At 54.1% G+C, this 17,191-nt stretch overlaps 2 protein-coding genes across 53 annotated transcripts in view; one reads left to right on the forward strand and one right to left on the reverse strand.

Moving 5' to 3' along the window:
- EPB41 (erythrocyte membrane protein band 4.1) overlaps positions 1 to 11,452 on the forward strand; it is a 193,891-nt gene extending 182,439 nt beyond the window's left edge. For 34 of the 49 annotated variants that reach the window (XM_048221912.2, XM_057305293.1, XM_048221913.2 and 31 more), the window contains 4 exons: positions 3,779 to 3,880; positions 5,028 to 5,108; positions 7,820 to 7,924; positions 8,409 to 11,452. In XM_048221912.2, coding sequence (XP_048077869.1) covers positions 3,779 to 3,880; positions 5,028 to 5,108; positions 7,820 to 7,918 — 282 coding nt within the window. In that variant the 3' untranslated portion in view covers positions 7,919 to 7,924; positions 8,409 to 11,452. Of the gene's footprint in view, positions 1 to 3,778; positions 3,881 to 5,027; positions 7,263 to 7,819; positions 7,925 to 8,408 lie in introns of those variants that run through there. The other 15 variants (XM_057305280.1, XM_057305281.1, XM_057305278.1 and 12 more) reach the window with 5 other exon arrangements.
- TMEM200B (transmembrane protein 200B) lies at positions 9,314 to 15,327 on the reverse strand. Of its 4 annotated transcripts, XM_026516871.4 has the most exons (3): positions 15,236 to 15,327; positions 13,794 to 13,879; positions 9,314 to 13,279 (listed from the first exon to the last, which is right to left on the reverse strand). In XM_026516871.4, the coding sequence occupies exon 3, from the start codon at positions 13,257 to 13,259 to the stop codon at positions 12,336 to 12,338; it is 924 nt and encodes a 307-aa protein (XP_026372656.3). In that variant the 5' UTR covers positions 13,260 to 13,279; positions 13,794 to 13,879; positions 15,236 to 15,327; the 3' UTR covers positions 9,314 to 12,335. The 4 variants fall into 4 exon arrangements, with proteins under 4 accessions (XP_026372656.3, XP_026372658.3, XP_057161277.1 ...); XM_026516873.4 differs by lacking the exon at positions 13,794 to 13,879; XM_057305294.1 differs by lacking the exon at positions 15,236 to 15,327 and having other exon boundaries at positions 13,794 to 15,225.
- Between the last annotated feature and the right edge of the window lie 1,864 nt (positions 15,328 to 17,191).

Consider the following 17,191-nt stretch of genomic DNA (forward strand, 5'->3'; position numbering starts at 1 on the left):
ATATCTATCTTTATTTCACTTTAACCAGGCTTAAGACAGTCAACCAAAATACACATGACTTCTTATTCGTGCTAGACAGTGGAGTATAGTGGGGAAAGTACTGACTTTGGAGTCAAATTTCCTGGGTTTGAACCCACTCGGTCGCTTTCTGATGTGCGGTCAGGTTAATCACCCCGTACCTCATTTTCCTCATTTGTAAAATGGGCTAGTAATAGTTCCACTTCATAGGGTTGTTGCAAGGAATAAACTAATGTGCATTTCAAATTAAGTTGTCACCACCATGGAGAAAACCTAAGTGTCCATCAATAGGGAACAAGTTAAATAAATTGTGGTACATCCAATTAAGGTAATTCTATGCGGCCCTTAAAAGCCTCTGATGGAAGTAATCGATATGATACACTGGTAAATGAAAAGGCAGAGTGCAACACGGTGTAAATAATATCTAGAAAAATGTTCCTGGCACATAGTAAACGCCAGGTAACTATTTGCTATTGTTCTTACTTATTTACTGTAACTATTTCTGCTTCTGTTTTAATTATCTTGCCAAACAAGTTAGCCCAGGAACCTTTTCTTTTTTTTTTTTTAATTATTCTACCAGTCCCACACTTTGGGGAATGTGGTGCGAGGAGATGGGGAACCAGAACAGGTTTTACGTGCGTGTGTGCATGCTTGAGGTTAAGGCTATCTATATACAGGGAAGTGCACCCTTTTTAAGTGTTCCGTTTGATTGATTTTTTTTAATGATGCCTATCTTTTATTTTTTTAAAGATTTTAGTTTCTTATTTATTAGAGAGAGCACACAAGCAGGGGGAGCAGCAGGCAGAGGGAGAAGCAGGCTCCCCCCTGAGCAGGGATCTCTATGCAGGATTCGATCCCAGGACCCCGGGATCATGACCTGAGCCGGAGGCAGACGCTTAACTGACTGAGCCACCCAGGCGCCCCCATTTGGTTGATTTTGACGAATGTATGTACCTGTGTAACCAAGACACATTTGGGATTCCGAACACTTACACTGATCCTGAAACTTCCTTCAGAGCCTCTTGTACTTGCTACCTGCCCCTCGAGGCAGCCGCTGCTTCGATTTCCGTAACCGTAGCTTATTGTGCCTGTTCTTGGACTCCATGTAAATGGAAGTATCCAGGAGTACACTTTTGTGTCTGAACATGTTTTTTTAGATTCATCAAAATTATAAGAATCTGCAGTTTACTGTTTTTTATTGTCGAATGGTATCCCACTATATGAGTGTAGCACAATTGTTTATCCTTCCCTTTGTTGATGGACATTCGAGTTTGATTCCAGTTTGGAGCAAATGTGAATAAAGCTTCTGTGAACATTCATGTGCAAGTCATTGTGTAGACATATGTTTTTACTTATCCTGGGTAAACACCTAAGAGTGGAATTGCTGGATCATAGGATAAATGGATGTTTAACTTCATAAACAACTGTCAAAGCCGCCCCACCATTTTGAGGAAACATTGGTTACAGGGTCACAGAAAAGAGTCCACATGTGGGAAGAGTGTAAGTCAGAAATCATAACAGTGTGTCCTCCATCTTCCACTTCTTCAGAGACAGAAAGCAGGGAGGGAGGGAGTAGTGGGAGGTAGGAAAATACGCTAAGAGTCACCGACTTAGTAGAGGGGGAGCTCTTCAAAAAGTAGTGTAGCCCTCCTGGCACACAAATTTACATTCTTATAATAATGTAGAAAATACTTTAACTTCTGCAATCTCTAGATCTTCACAACAATGCCAAGGTCGGGGCAGAGCCAGCTGACAGTACTGCCTATTGCAAATGAGAAAACTAAAGCTCAGAGACGTCAGAATAACGTGCCCGACATCCCATCGCTAGTTATGTCTGAGCTGGGACCCAAACCTCAGTCTTCAGACACAAAATTTCTTGCCCTAAGTTCTAGTTCAAACACTCATTAGCTAGAGAACCTTGACAAATTATGTAACTTCTCTGGGCCAACTGCACAGCGAGGCTAATAATAGTACCCGCTTCGGATTCTGGGAGGTGGAATTGAGGAAACAGTTTGCATCTGTGTTTGGCACATAGTAGGAGTACAGTAAATATTCGCTGAGTTTGAATCGAAGGTAGGTAGGTGGGTCTTGGCTGCAGGAAGTGTTAGTGAACTAGTAGTCCTCTAGCTAGCGTGATGCTGGCGTGCATGTAACATTTAGGTGTCACAGTCATGTCCCCTCTCTTCGTTTGGTCTAGATTCTTAACCTGGAAGGGAACTCAGCCAGAGACTCTTCTTCCTAATTCTCTTCTCCTCCTCCTGTCTCCCACCCCCCGTATCTCAATGTTCTGCCTCAGCGAAATGTGGTTCTGCTTAGAAAAAAGTTGGAAGGGGGGCGCCTGGGTGGCACAGCGGTTAAGCGTCTGCCTTCAGCTTAGGGCGTGATCCTGGCGTTACGGGATCGAGCCCCACATCAGGCTCCTCCGCTATGAGCCTGCTTCTTCCTCTCCCACTCCCCCTGCTTGTGTTCCCTCTCTCGCTGGCTGTCTCTATCTCTGTCGAATAAATAAATAAAATCTTAAAAAAAAATAAAACAAAAAGAACACCAAACTTTAAAAAAAAAAAGAAAAGAAAAAAGTTGGAGGCCTCTGCTTATGATACAGATGACTTCTATAAAGGGGGCAGGAAAAGATAGTAACGTAACACTTTTTCTTACTGCAGGGTTCTTTTTGAAAAGAACTGCAATTCTCTAAATTTCCTCTGAGCCCGTGTACAATACCAGAACCAACTGGTCATTATTTTCTGGACAGCGTGTTGGCTCTAGGCAGCCCCCATCCACCTAAGTCTCATTCGTTTCCCTCCCAGTCACAGGACTGTTGGCAGCTCTGAGTCCTGCTACCAGCCCAGTGACTACAGATAAGCATCTCTCTTCCTTTTTGCTGGTGTCCTTTCATAGCCTGATCATAATACATTTGGTTTGGTCATAATATGGCGAGCTCTAGAGAAACGAAAAGTCACCCCAGCCCTTGTTCTCTGTATAGATTAGTTGCATAGCCCAGCATCCTAAATACTTTTAAACCCTCCCTAATCAGGAGGGTCCATTTCAATAATAGTGTCGTTGTCAGGAATGTCATTGCGACGTCATGTAGGTTTCCTCCCATTTCCTACCGCATTGGTTCCAGGTTTACGTCTCAGTCTTCAAAGAAGATAACCTGAGATTCCCCAGCTCCTTGAGCCCTGACAAGGACCTTTCCCAGTCCTTTCCAGAAAGTTCCGCCCTGTGATTCAGAACCTACCCACACCTTAGCACACAAGAGATTGTACTTTTCCTGCCTCGGGTGGTGTGTAAAGAGCTTCCGGTTTGTAGAGAGGACAACTTCCACTTACAAGTTTTGAGTCCTTGAGCAAATCATCCGCCTTCTCTGGGCCTGAGTTTTCTTACCTGGGAGTGCTAATCAGTCCCTGCCCTCACTGTTGATTTCACAGGGCTTGTGTGGGCATCAAAAAAGCCCTTTGTGAACTCTAAAATGTGGTACACGTGGGTGCAGTCATTGCCGCTCCTGTTGGACCTGCGGCTAGCGACCTGCCTCCTCTTTCTGACCCACTCCTGTCACTGACCCCGTGCTAGGGAAACGGACCCATCCAGCGTTCTTAGGAGGAGCCTTGCTGCCAGGGGATTGTTTTCTTTATAAAGTGGTCACTGTAAGCGAATCGGGTTTTTCCTCTCGGATGTACAGCCGAAGAGAAAAGCTACCTCCTGCCACATTTGCCCACAGGCTTCCTGAGAGGCATGATGATGAGTTGTGTTTTTTTTCCTGCAGACTGATGACAGCAATGGGGACTTGGACCCAGGAGTCTTGCTGACAGCTCAGACCATCACATCTGAGACCACAAGCAGCACAACCACAACTCAGATTACCAAGGTAACAAACCAGTTAAAATTTCCTTCTGGAATTCAGGGGCAGGCCACACTTGCTGCCTCTCTGCAAGGACCCTGGTCTAGAAGCAAGGGTTTTCAGCTCCTCCCTACTGAGCCAAATGATTCCAAGTGTCACAGGTAGAAAGGCCCTGCTTCTTCCCCAGCAGTAAAGCTAGGGGGGCCCTGAGGGCATCCTTGCCTCGTTAGTAGTCTCATAAAGTCACCTGTGGTGGTTCTCTTTACACAACCAGCTATCTCTCTGGTCACTCTCCTATCTGGCTGTGGAGGTAAATGTAAAAAGTCAGTTTAAGGACAGGTGTCATTGGTATTATTATGCAACCATATTTTCCAAGTCAAAAATCAGAACTCAGGGCCCAACAAAGAGTTTTTATATCATGTCCAGCTTCAAGGCCATGGGAACTATAGTTTGCATGCTGAAATATTAGAATTATTAGAATATTGTTTATGGGGGCGAGCAGGAAAAATTATCTAATATTAGAACTACTCCCTGAAAATCAGAGATAGTCCATGTTTGTTGCAGCACTAGAGGAAAATATATTTTCTTGTAAGTAAGAAATCCAGATTTCTGACCAAGCTCTGTTATCAATATACGGAGGACTGGAAGCTAGTTACTTAATGTGTCTAGACCTTGGCCATCCTCATCTGTCAGTTAGGGAAACCAGCCCACTCTGAGGGGATTATTTGAGGATCTTTTGATATCAACGATACAAAAGTGCTTGAAAATAAAAAGCCCGGTTTCAAGCTGCGTGACATTTTTGTTCATAGTCTCCTGAGTTTCCTCTTGAAAATAATCAAAATGTACAGGAAAAGAGCAAAAAGAAACACCTGTCTGGTTTGTTTACTCGCTGAATTTCTGTGATGTTGGGGAGGAAGAGAAAGGGAAAAATAAATAGAGATGTGTGACTCTCCGTTTTGCTTGTTAAAGATGTTAGCAATCCACGGGACTAGAGGTGTGCTCGTTTTAGCAGGTGCAGCCAAGAGTTGGGACAAGTGGGTAAGAAAGCTATTCTGCGCAGTACCCAGCAGCAGATGAATTTTTGAAGTAGAGCTTTCAGAATAATCTTTTACTGTTTGTTTCCCCCTTCCTCCTTTCCTTTCTTTCTCATGTGACCACCTCTCTTTGGTTTCAGACCGTAAAAGGTGGGATTTCAGAGACCCGGATTGAGAAGAGAATTGTGATCACAGGAGATGCCGATATTGACCATGATCAGGTGGGACTGCTGAAGAGATTCTGGGCACGGAAGAGGTGTCTGGGTGGAAAAATGGATGGATCCAGGAGGTGGCTTTCAGAAGACACCTCTGCCGGCTTCATCCCCAGGAGCCCCCTGGGCTACTCTAGTGCCTAAATGAGAAGGGTGAAGGGAATCAGACCACGGAGGCCTGTGGGATGGGGGCTGCAAGCAGGGGGAGCGTGAAGTGTAATAGAAAGAACGTGGGTCTTAGACTCAAAAGGCTTGGGTTCAAATCCTAGGTCTCCCCATATTCTAGCTCTTAACTTCCTAGGCCTCCATTTCCCCATCTTTAAGATGGGCGTATGGCAGCTTCCTCTCAAGGCTGTTGTGAGAATCATGGGGTGTGGTATATATGGTGTGAGGTACATGGTGGGCTCTGGGTGGGTGGAGCCGTTGCTGTTCAGGGGATAGTGTGTACCTAAACCTGTGCTGGAGACAGAAGAAGAGAGCAAGACCAAAGGAGGGGGTGAGCCTTGCCCACAGAGGCGGCGAGGGAAGCAGAGTGAGGTAGACTGCACACAGGAGCCTTGACTTCAAGTCTGTCCTAGATTGTTGCTAACTAACTGTGCGACCTTGGGCAAACCACGCTACCTCTGATTCTTTTTTGTCTCCTAAAAGAGAGTAGGGTGATCTAGATAATTTCTGGGCCCTTCTGAGCACTAAAATTCTATGGTTCTATATTAATTAGGTGCTAATTTTGTGCCGCAAGCAATTAACAAATAATAAGGTCGGGATTAATGCTCCCAGTTCTCTGCTGGGTGAGGTTAGAACAGTGAAGCTGCAGAGAAGAGGGGGTGGAAGGGACTGCATGCAAATGCTTCTGGAATCATTGACAGCAGTGCTGAAGCAATGATTCCGTGGCCTTTATGCTGATATGTTGAGTGCCTTAAAAAAAAAGGAAGACCTGAGCCGCACTGCTGGCAGTTCCCTTGGTAGCAGGGTTGAGACTCTCAGCTGAGAACACAGGCTCAGGGTCCCGGCAACAAGGCTGCAAACCCCAGCGGGTAGGCCTTGCAGCCTGTTCGCCCCCAGCTCATTAGATCCTGCTGTGCTACCAGCCTGCACCCACCTCCTTGGTCTGGTTGACCCCTGCTGTGTGCTCAGTTGGTGCTGGACAGCCAGAACCGTGGGGCCGGAAGGTGTGGGGTTTGGAGTGAGACAGCCGTGGGTTGACTCTTGATTCCGCAACTTACTGGTTGTGTGCCCTCGAGCAAGTTATTTTACTTCTCTGAGCTGTAGTTTTGCCACCTGTAAGATTAAGATAATCATAGATTTCTTTCAGGGTTGTTGTGACACACACACTTGATCGCTCAGAGAGATGCTCCTATGTCCCCCGTTGTCCGGGGTATGAGGGATGCTGGAAGGGCTAAGATGTGGCGTACTCCGGGTGGGTGGGAGGCACTTTAAGAGGTAGTGTGGTGCAGGCTTTCCTTGAGAGATCCGTGTAGGCAGAGTAATCAAGAGAGGGCTTGGGCTGGGCCTTGACACACGAGTAGGTGGGTTGGGCAAAAAGGATTGGGGAGAATGACCAGGGGCCTATAGAGGTGGCAGTTCTAAGAATGGCTTTCGTGGAGTCAGGAGAGCAAAAGAGGAATTTCCTTTCTTCCTTTGTTCCTCCTGGAGGTAGTTCTTAGGAGCCAGGGTCAACAGTCAGGTGGTCAGATCTAGCTAGAGTCCTTTTTGGTGGAGGGCATGTCTCTTGAGAATCCGCATGTCACCATTCCCCAGAGGCTCTTCCACCTTGGTGCTGGGAGCCTGAGGCTCAGAGACCTGCCGCCCAATGAGAGAAGTGGTGTCGTTGCTCTGACTTCCCTCGGCATCATTTAGCTCTTCTAAAATGACCGAAACTCCTCCAGATGCTAATACAGGGTCTCCCCAAAACTAAAGGACAGGGTAGTGAAGAAGAAAGCCTTAGAGATTGCAGTTAAAATCCCTGCTGCATTACTTACTAGCTGTGAAACATTAGCCACTTATTTACCCACGGAACCTCAGTTTCCTTATCTATAAAATGGAAACAATGAGGAGGGCCCGGCTGGCTCAATCGGTGGAGCCTGTGATTCTTGATCTCAGGGTTATGAGTTTGAGCCCCATGTTGGGTGCAGCTTACTTAAAAAAAAAAAAAATGGAAACAATGCTACTACCCTAATTCATTGAGTTGTTCTGAAGATTAAGTAAATAATAATAATAATAATAATAGTAATAATAATGTGCTTAGGCCAGTGCATGGCATGTAATAGACCGTCTCACTCTTCCTTCCTTACTTCCCTCTCCATTAGCCAAAGAGATCTCTTCCTTTTTGTAGCGTGCTTCTCTGTTTCCCTCTTCCGTTCTGAATGGAAGCCTGCAGGGTGACCCTGCAGTGAACACAGATTTTGCTTTGTCCTTCATACTCACTCCTTGTGTGACTCCTCCCAGACCCGCCCAGCAGGTACCGCTGTCACCCCTGAAATCCCTTTGTGATCCCTTAAAGACAGCTCTAGCCTCCCCCATCTCCGTGTTTGCAGTCCAGGAGCCTCCCTCCGCAGGACAGAGGAGGGAAGGCTGTTATCAACTCGCTCAGCCTAAATGCGGCCCCGGGACTGCAGACAGAAAGATTGCATTTGCCAGAGAAATGATATCCTGAGACCCCTGCCTTCCTTCACCAGTCAGGCTGCTTTCTGCCTCATGGGCACGGTTTCTGTCTTTCTCAGGTCCTCGTCCAGGCCATCAAGGAGGCAAAGGAGCAGCACCCAGACATGTCAGTGACCAAGGTGGTCGTCCATCAGGAGACCGAAATCTCTGAGGAATGAGCTCAGGTATGGGCTTTTCTTAGTGGTGTGGAAGGTGTTCACGTTCCCAGCCTCAGAGAGCCCTGAACAGGAACAGCCCCAGAGGCGTCCACACTGGGACTTACTAACGTGAAGGCTCTCTGCTGTCACAGGTATCTCTGAGTCTAAACCTGAGAGGGCCAAGGAGGAGAACAAAACCAAGAAAAGCAGGACCTGGCTGTCTAGAAATGAGGGCTCAGGGGATAGGGGAGAGAGGGCTGAAGCTCGGAGGCCAGACTCGAGAATTGGAAGCAGGGTAGCTACTTTTGGGGAGCCAGGAGTCCAGATAAGTTTACGCCTAGAAGTAGTTTACAAGTGACTCAAAAAAGGCATCAATCACCAGGGAGGACTGGGCTCCTCAGTAAAACTGCTCGGGCCCTGCTTGGCACCTGGGACCACAAGCACTTGGCACTGGGACTGGGTGGCTGTCTTCTTTTTGCAGGATTTAAAAAGTTTGCTTTCTTTCCTCTAGGAACCATCCCACCCCAACTCCCTGCCTGTCTCCCATCCACGAGAAAACCAGCAAAATGATAAAAGAAGCTTCCTGCAATAGTCAGACGTCAGGCTTTCAAAATTACTCTAAACCACCAGAAAATTAATTTTGTTTTCTATTTGGAGTTTATACCGAGAGAGTCTTCTAGACATCACTGATTCTTTTAATACCTTTTTCTATATTGTGATACCAGAAATTGTTCAACTTTTCACTCTATGGACTGTTTTTAAAGAGCTTTTTGTTTTTTTATGGGGTGGTTTGGAACCCCTTCAACCTAAGCCTCTTCCCATTTATTTCCAACCCAGATACTGACGGGTCTACAGAATTCTTGGGGAAATCCTCCAAAGACACTGTCGGCTGTGTTGGGGGCCAAAGCCAGCTTAATGGGGCTTCCCTGCCCCTCCCCTAGTTTTATACCCTTTTGATGTCAGCAGAAACTTCATGAGCCAGCCCTTTCTCAGAGCCAGTGTTGTGACTTTACCATGTGAGGCAGGGCAGCCGTCCTGATCCACACACCCCAGGGAAACATCCCTGTCCTTTGTCGAGGGTGGTTTTGGTGAGGCAGAGATCTTTGCTAAGAATGTAGTATTGTTTTTCCTTCTTTCCTCCTGTTCTTTCTTTTTGGAGCTTCTTTAGATCAAAGACATAAGAAGTTGTTTCAGATATATCTGATACTGTGAATGTTTGAACAAATCCGTGGCCTTCACCTTCCTGCCCTCCCTCCCCTTTTACCTCATCAGAAGCAGGGGTTCTGCTAAGGGCCCCCCCGCCTCCCATCTCAGGAGACCAAAACTCACAGAAAAACAGGCACTTTTGGCCAAAAGCTCTAATGGCACATTTTTAGTGGTGATTTGGGCAAGGAAAGTTGATGAGGTTTTTTAAAAAAAAAAAAAGGTTTTTAGTTCTGGGAATGCGTACTTCACCCAGGGGAATGGTGGAGTTTGCGTCAGTCAGATCCCGCTGAGAAGTATTTCCAGGTGACCAGCCCTGGGCCTTTTTCTTTAATCCTGGGATGATCAGAAATGTGGCTCAGAGAGGAGGGTACATTCCTTGACCTTTCTTCTCCTGACCGGTACCTGCCTGCAGACACCCTTCTGGAGCAAGGGAATTGACTTTGAGGGGCCATCCTTCCCACAGAACCCCACACGACAGGGAGCACAGACACCAGCTCGCTCATTCCCGCTCGCCATCTGAGGTCTTTCAGGGGTTGTAGGCTTGTTTTTTGTGGTGGGTTGTGGGTTTATTTTACTTTTTTTTTTTTTTAATTTTTTTTGCTTGATTTTGAAAATGGGACTGACTGATGGGCCCAATTCCACCATTCCTGGTAGATCTGGGGGCATTTTTATTCAGTAGTGCTTCCTGACCTTCCAACTGGCGTCCCCCAAACACATCTGCCTGAAAGTTCTTAGAATCTATGGTGGGACAGAAGTGAACTTCAGGAGATCGACAGTGGCTCACAGTCAGCAGTCTCAGGGGCTCCAGAGCTGTGAGTGAAAGAGAGAAGTCTAAAACCCCTGCTCCCCAGAGCCAGCGCATGTGTCCAAAGCCTCTACTGGCTGAGCCTTGTTTTAGACACACTCGGTTGGTTTGAACTGATTTCAGATGTGTGCATTTTTCACTTAGTACTTAGGTGAGTCTGTTACTAACCATGAGGCAGCTCTCTCTGGAGAGGGACAGGAAGAGCTCAGGTGGGACGCGGGACGGGCCTGGGGGAAAGGATGGTCCTGTCTCAGGAGCACACTTCCGGCCTGTGGGCATAGGGTCTGAAAGGATGGGGCTTGCTCGTTGGTGCCTAGGCCAGGGCTGTGCTGCCAGGAGTGGTGAGGTCAGGAATCCAGCTCACATCAAACAGCCTGTAACGTGAGCTCGCTTTCCAGTGGCCAGCTGTCCTGCCGAAAGAGCTACCCGCTCCCGAAGCTGACAGCTGTGGAATGAAGAGGGGGGGGGTGAGGAAGAGGGCACAGCGTGAGCATCAAAAACCAGGCCCACTGAGTTCTCCGCTGTCCACACCGCTGACGGGGGCCTGCAAGCCTCCCCTCCCCGGCTCTGTCATCAGCTCACGGTGCTTCTCCTCTCTGCTTCCTTGACTGTAAATTGGACCAGAAGATCTCAAATACCCTTCCAGCGCTGAGAAGCCTCGATTTGGAAGAGCTAGGAAAAGGGTGTCCTTCCAAGCCTCTTCCCCTGTCCTCCCTCTCTGGGAACAGATTTGGGGGTTTGACAATTGTTTGGATTTTTTTCTTCCTGCAGTTGTGTGTGCATTTGTGTGTGTGTGTGTGTGTGTGTGTGTGTGTGAAGAAAAACAGATTCTGTCCAGGTGGAAATGGTGAAGAGGGGAGGAGAGAGCTTCATTTCCAGGGTCAGAGACTTGGCAGCAGTTTTCCTGAAGTGACTCAGACACACCGCAGTAACAACTCTCACTGCAATTTTATTTTTATTTCACTTGAGAAGTGAAGACTTCCTCCAAGCCACACGAGGTCTCTGCCACCCGCCCACCCACCACCCACAAAGCAGGACCTAAATTTCTAAGCCAAGGGCCCACGGAACCTGACTGCAGGGACCTTTTGGGGCCCGCCTGCCCAGGCCCCCCCATGGCATGTTCTGCAGGGCAGCCGAGGGGGAGGGACACGTGTCGGCCCTGGGAAGTGCACCAGAGCTCCGGCCTGACCCACACCAAGGAATGCTCGTGGGAAAGGTCTGCCCAGGATCTCAGTCCCAGGCTGGATGTTTTTACAAATCTCTCTCAAATGTATTATTTTGGTGACGAAAATGAAGGAGCTTTGTAAATTTTTTAAAATTATGAATCCTATCAAGTAGTTGTTTACATTTCTTGACAAAATAGGAACTATGGCAGCAGAATCAAATTGGCAAAATCCTTAGATTAAAAAGGCAATAATTAGGTCTGCTGTTTTGGCCTTTTGTAGTAAGAGAAGTGCTGTAGTGTTTAGTTACGTGTTTGGTCTTGCTTCGTGTATTGCATTTTTCAATAAACTAAAAAAAAACAAAAAAAAACAAAAAACAAATCAGGACTGAATCTGTGAGAATTGATCAACTTTTAAAGTTCTCTTCTACCAGCAATCTGGGAAAAATTCAACATGGGGTAAGGGAGACCCAAATTTTTGACCCTAGAAAAGACCCTTTTCTCAAGTAAGCTACCCACATTGGCCAAAATGCAGCTTCAACGCTGTGTGAAAGGAGAGCTGGCAGATGCTTTTTGGCAGCTGGGGGGAGATTCTGCAGCACAGGCCACAACAAAGGAGAGAAGGCGCCTTCTCAGACCTGTTTAGGGAGGGGCCGGACCCTCCGGAGGAAGGCTTTGGCAGTAGTGTAGCCCTAGTGGGGTGTTCCCTGCATGGCTGAGGGGAGAGAGGGGCTGAGGTGGTGGGAGTTAGAGCCTCAGTCCCCATCCCAGATGGCAGTGGACGGTCTCAGCTCTACCCCATTGCCCATCTCCCCCAACCCCACAACCGGTGCCACCACGGAGGGAGCCTGGCCCAGCCTGTCACATCCCAGCCAACCTACCTTCCAAGTCTTAGGGGTCCTTGCCCACCACTTTGGGTCGGCCGAGACACCAGCTGCATCTCCCAATCACCCTGACCTGGACCTCCGGCCCCCTCAGGTACCAGTCCAAGGCTAAGGCCACTTTTGGAGGCTCAAAGAGTTCCCAAGGCCGAGTCATGCTGGTCTCCAGACTCCACCTGAAAACACGCTCTCTGCAGCTGATCGAACCCTTGTGCAGTTGGCATCTCTCCGCCGACGTGCAAGTCAAGATGCCTTAGCAGCTGCTGGGGCCCGAGCATCCATCTCCAGTCTGGGAAGCGGCTGATGCATCTAGGAGACATTGGGGCTTCTGGGCCTGTTCCCACGGTCCATGCTGCAGCCCCCTAGCCGGCTGTCCCCTGCTCTTCAAACCCGGGCTCCCAAGTCCCCTCCTCCTTCCAACTTGGCATAACCCCCCAGACTGAGGCGGTCCAGCCGTGGCCAGCTCCGGTGAGCACAGTCTCGAGCTGCTGGGGCCCCAAGCAGGAGCTCCCCGAGACCCAGATCCAGAGACTTGGAATGTTCAATGCAGGAACCGGAGGGCTGCACGGTGATAATCACATGGCCAGTCTGGGTCCGTGGACCCCAGGGTGGGGGCAGCCCCGGGCCCTTCAGCGGGTAACTGTTGAGTAGGGCAGGTAACCCCAAGCGAGGATTAGCAGGCTCTGAACGCAGACTCCGCACTGATGGGACGGGTGAGGTACCCCGACGCGGGGACAGGTCCCAACTTTCTGGCTCCGTGCAGCCTATGGCTCCAGGAGTCCTGGGTCCGGGGCTGGGGAGGAGGGCGCAGTCCCAGCCGGGTCCGTCAGGGGGACGGAGCGCCTGAGCCCGCAGCACCCCCTGGCGAAGCCGTCGCGTCTCCAGGTCGCGGTTCTCGTAGAGCAGCGTGTTGGCGCAGATGAACACGAACAGGCCGACGCCCATGACCACGGGCCCAAGGAGCCGCAGCCGCTCGTGCGGGCCGTGGCCCCGGCCGGCGCCGCGACCCTCGCGTCGCAGCTCGCTCAGGGGGGGCGCGCTGGCATTGGCAGCGCGTGGCCCCGGGGACCCGGCGCGGTGCGGCCAGTAGCCGGCCACGGCGATGCCCATGCCCACCAGTACCACGAGCGCCCCCAGCGCCGCGAACGCCCCCGACGGCGAGCGCAGCCGCAGCCGTGCCCGCACCCGCAGAGGCTCGGGCGGGGAGCGCGGGCGCCGGCGGCGGCCCAGGCGGCGGCCCAGGCGAGAGACGCGGCCCTCGGGGCTCCTCCGCACCTCCCCGCAGTCTCCGGGGCTCCCGGCCGTCATGTCGCCGTCGTCTGGGCGCTCTGCGGAGAGATGGGAGGCAAGGACTGAACCGACGGGCCTAGGGTCGGAGCGCCAAATTGGGCGCCCAAATCCGGGAGGCAAGATCGGGCTGCCTCGCCCAGGCCGCTTGGAGATCCCTGGCGGCCACCCCCGGATTTTCCCGGGCCGCGAGGCGGGGAGCCGCCCCCGCTCGGGTTTTCCGCAGCGGAGCTCCGAGCCAGGGACGCGCGGCAGAAGCCGGAGTTGGCCGGACCCGCGGGCGGAGAGGAGGGAGGGGGGCGCGGACTGCTACCTGGCGCATCCTCGGCTGCGGGGCTCCGGCCGCCTGCACCCTCTTCGCCAGCTCGCGGACCCCGGGCCTCGGGAGGCGCGCGGGCCCCCGGCAGTGGCGTCTCCAGGGTAAGTCCCGCCCGGGGTCGACCTCACCCCTGCACGTGGGTGCACCGTAGTAAAGGAGGGAGGGGGCGCTCAGACCGCCCGGGTCCTCTGGGGTCGCTCGCGGGCCCCACCTCCCCCCTACGGCGCTTTACATACCGCAGCGTAGGAAGGAGGGGGTGCCACCGACTCCAGCCTCTTCCTGCCCGCCACCTCCTTTCAGACCTCCTCAGCCTGCACTGAAGCTGCAGCAGGAGAGACTTGAGCTAGACTCCGGGAAGACCGATCTGACCAACACCAGCGGCTGACTTTGCCCAGGAAGGCTTTAAACTCCTCGTAGAAGAGGCCTCCCCTCCCCCAGCGGCCGGGCAGCGAGCAGGAGGCTGCAGGTGCTGGGCGCGGGGCTCTACCGGGAGAGCATCCCCCCCCACCCCAAGCTCTCCCGTCGGCCCGGGCAAGGCTGTTCCCAGGTTGCAGCGTTTCCAATTCGAGCTCCTCGGGATGAATCATCCCCCTTTCCCGCCGCCTGTCCTCCTTTCCGGCCTCCTCCACCCGAGGCCTCAGTGGCCCGCGTCCCGGACGGAGCAGCACCGCCCCAGCACCTCAGGCCGCCCCAGTTTGGGCCGCCCGGCTTCAGCCCTTCCCGGCCTGTGGCCTAAGAACTGAAGCCGGGCCGGGTAAGGAGTAGCTGGGCTGTGTGTGGTGTAGCCCCCACGGAAGGGAGGGTGTGGGAGGAAACGGGGCCCCCGCCCAGGCGCCCTGGGCCGCAGGGGAGGAGGGCTAGGACCTCGCTGTCCAGTGGTGCGTCTTCACTCCCCCAGTCTGGTTTCTAAACAGCTTCAGCAATGAAACCCGCGCTGAGGCCCCAGGAAGGAGGCCTTGCCACCCCACTCTCTTCCCATCCGCATCCCCGAAGCTCAAGACACGACACCCCATCCCTGCCTCCGACAGGAGTACCGAAGGCCCAGGGCCTAGCACGGAGCCGCAGAGTCTACCGCGTCCAAAGCCTGATTTTCACAGCTAGAAATTGCGGCCCAGAGAGGCAGAGGAGCCTGCCGGGGTCACACGAGGAGGGGGCCCCTCCGGGACCCGACGCCGGGCCTCCGGACCCTAGCCAACGCTGTGCGCTTCCCGGCACAGCCACGGGAGCGTCCTGGGAGGAGGCAAGGGTCGGTCCCCGGCCGTCTCTGAGTGTGGAGCCTTTTCCCCAGCCCGAAACCGCAGAAGTGACCACCGCGCCCCAGGCCAGAGCTGGTGCCCCAGCCCCAACTCCGGAAAGGTCGCCCGGAGCCCCCGCGCGTCCCTGCGGGGAGGGAGGCGGAGGCGTGCGGAGGGACCCCGAGACTCTGGAGGGCGTGAGTCTACGCTGGGGACCCTAGAGGGGCAGAAACTTGGTGCCAGAGTCGGAAGGTCTCAGGCCGCGAGAAGTTGCTCTGGGCCGGGTCCCTCGAACTCTGGGGTCCCGCCTCCGCCCGCGCGCACACTCCGCCCCGGGGAAAGGGCGGACCCGGCTCCCGCCCCCCAGGGCCTTTCCGGAAGGAGGGGCCAAACAAAAAGTTGAGGAAAGTGGAGGGTGAAACCTGGGCCCTAGTTTTGCTCACCTGGAGCCCCCGCGCCCGGGCGGGTCCTGGTCCGAGTCCGCGCGCCGCGGATCCCGGCACTGCCTCCTTCTCCACGGAGTCTTGGCCCCTGGCCCCGCCCCCTTCTCTGGCACCGCCCAAGCCCCGCCCTCCAGGAGCCCCAGGGACTGGCTGGCCAGCACCCCGCCAGGCCCCACCGCTGGAAGCAGGCAGCAGCTCAGGTCTGAGGGTCGCAGGTAAGCGCCGTGTGCTCGCCTGGTGACTCGGAGGATCCGGGAGCCCGAGTCTCCGGCTTAGGTCGTTCTCAGAGGCCTGGGAGGGCCCCCTCTTCCCACGTGGGTAAACTGAGACCCAGAGCTGGAGAGCCCTGCCCGGGTCCGCAGCGAGCGCGCAGACAGGACTTTCGAAGCCTGCAAGCCCTCCCGCGCCTGTGTTGAGCCCCTCATTCCAGGCGCCCGGGAGAGGACTCGCGGGGGCGTCTAAGAGCCCACTGCTGCCCCGCGCCGTCCAGGGAACTCCCCGGAGGAGGCGGCCCAGTTCCTGCTCCGCCCGCCCCCCAGCCTTTCCTCTCCTTGAACCTCATTGCCTTCACCTGGAAAATGGGCTTAATGGTGTCCGCCTCGCAAGGTGCTGAGAGGCGAAAATCCAGCGTTGGGGGCGGGCACACGACACGGGGCGCAGCCCCGGTAACCCCGCGAGCGCTCAGTGACTAGGAACCCGGGGCAGGGGTGGAGGCGGCGGGGCTGAGCCGGCTCTCCGAGCTGAGTAAGTCTAACGGAGTGTCACGGGTCCCGCCGGCCTCCCTAAGCCCCCTGAGAAGATGCGCCGGCCCCCAACTCCGAGGCACTGCGGGCGCCCCCCGCCGCGGGCCTGACAGGGCCTCCCAGCTCTCGAGCCCGCCCGCCCCCCGAGGCAGGAATGCGGAGCGGAGCGAGGGGGTCGGCTGGCGGCCCAGTTTCCATGATGCGGGGGGCGGGCTCGGAGGAGGAGGAGGGGTGGCGCGGGCGGCCGGCCAGGCCCCGAGCCGCACCCCCCCCCCCCGCCCCCAGCCCCGGCAGCCCGGCCCGGCCCCACGGGAGGAATTTCCGGCCTGGGATTGATTATAACCCGCCCCTCCCCCGGCCGCCGAGACCCCCCGGCCCGCGGGGCGCGGGGGAGGGGGAGGGGCGGTAATGAGACCCGGCTGTGCGCCCCGGGCGGGGAGGGGGAGCTGAAGGAAGTCGCCGGCCTGGGCCACCCCACCACGCGGGGCGCCACACAGCGCGGCTAGGCCTCGAACCCAGCTCAGCCGGCCGAGGAGTCTGGGGGTGGCCTCAGCGCCCCGGGGCAGACGTCCCTGGGAGTGCCCGAGGCCAGCCCTGGGGGCGGAGCGGATGGGGCCGAGCCAGGGTAGTGTCGCAGAGCCAGGCTGGGGTCGCCTTCCTGCCGCCGCGTGGGGCTGAAGGCTTCTGCAGCCCGAGCCCTGGAGAGATCTCCCTCCGCTCTGCACCTGGGCTGTGACCCACGTTCCACTGAGGCGGTGGCCTCCTTCCTGCCACTGCCTTTGCTCGAGAACCCCAGTCGACTCTGCGCTTCCTCCATTCCCTCACATCGACCCCTCATACGCCCCCATATACGCCGCCCACCCGGCCCTCCAGCAGTGCCACCTGCCGCTCACTCGACGCCCCGTCCAACATCATCTGCGGCCCTGTCCCTCCGTGGCTGCTTTTCCTGGGGACACCAACTCTCGGACAGTCTCCAGTCCTTGTCCTTGCGACTCCACCTGCCCTGGCATTTACCATGTGTTCTTCCTGTCTGCCCCTCCCGACTTTTCTTCCTCTGGGCCTCCTCTGCCCTCCCCTGATGTTGGGGCTCCACTGGCCTGGGCCCACACGCCCAGCCTCACTTTCAGCAACCAGACACCTCCCCAGAAGTTTCCCTGCTCCCAGTGATCATGGCCCATTCCTACTCCTCCTGTTCCCCACTCTGTAAAGGGCC

Source organism: Ursus arctos, unplaced genomic scaffold (assembly GCF_023065955.2).
Source record: "Ursus arctos isolate Adak ecotype North America unplaced genomic scaffold, UrsArc2.0 scaffold_32, whole genome shotgun sequence".
Taxonomy (NCBI): Eukaryota; Metazoa; Chordata; class Mammalia; order Carnivora; family Ursidae; genus Ursus; species Ursus arctos.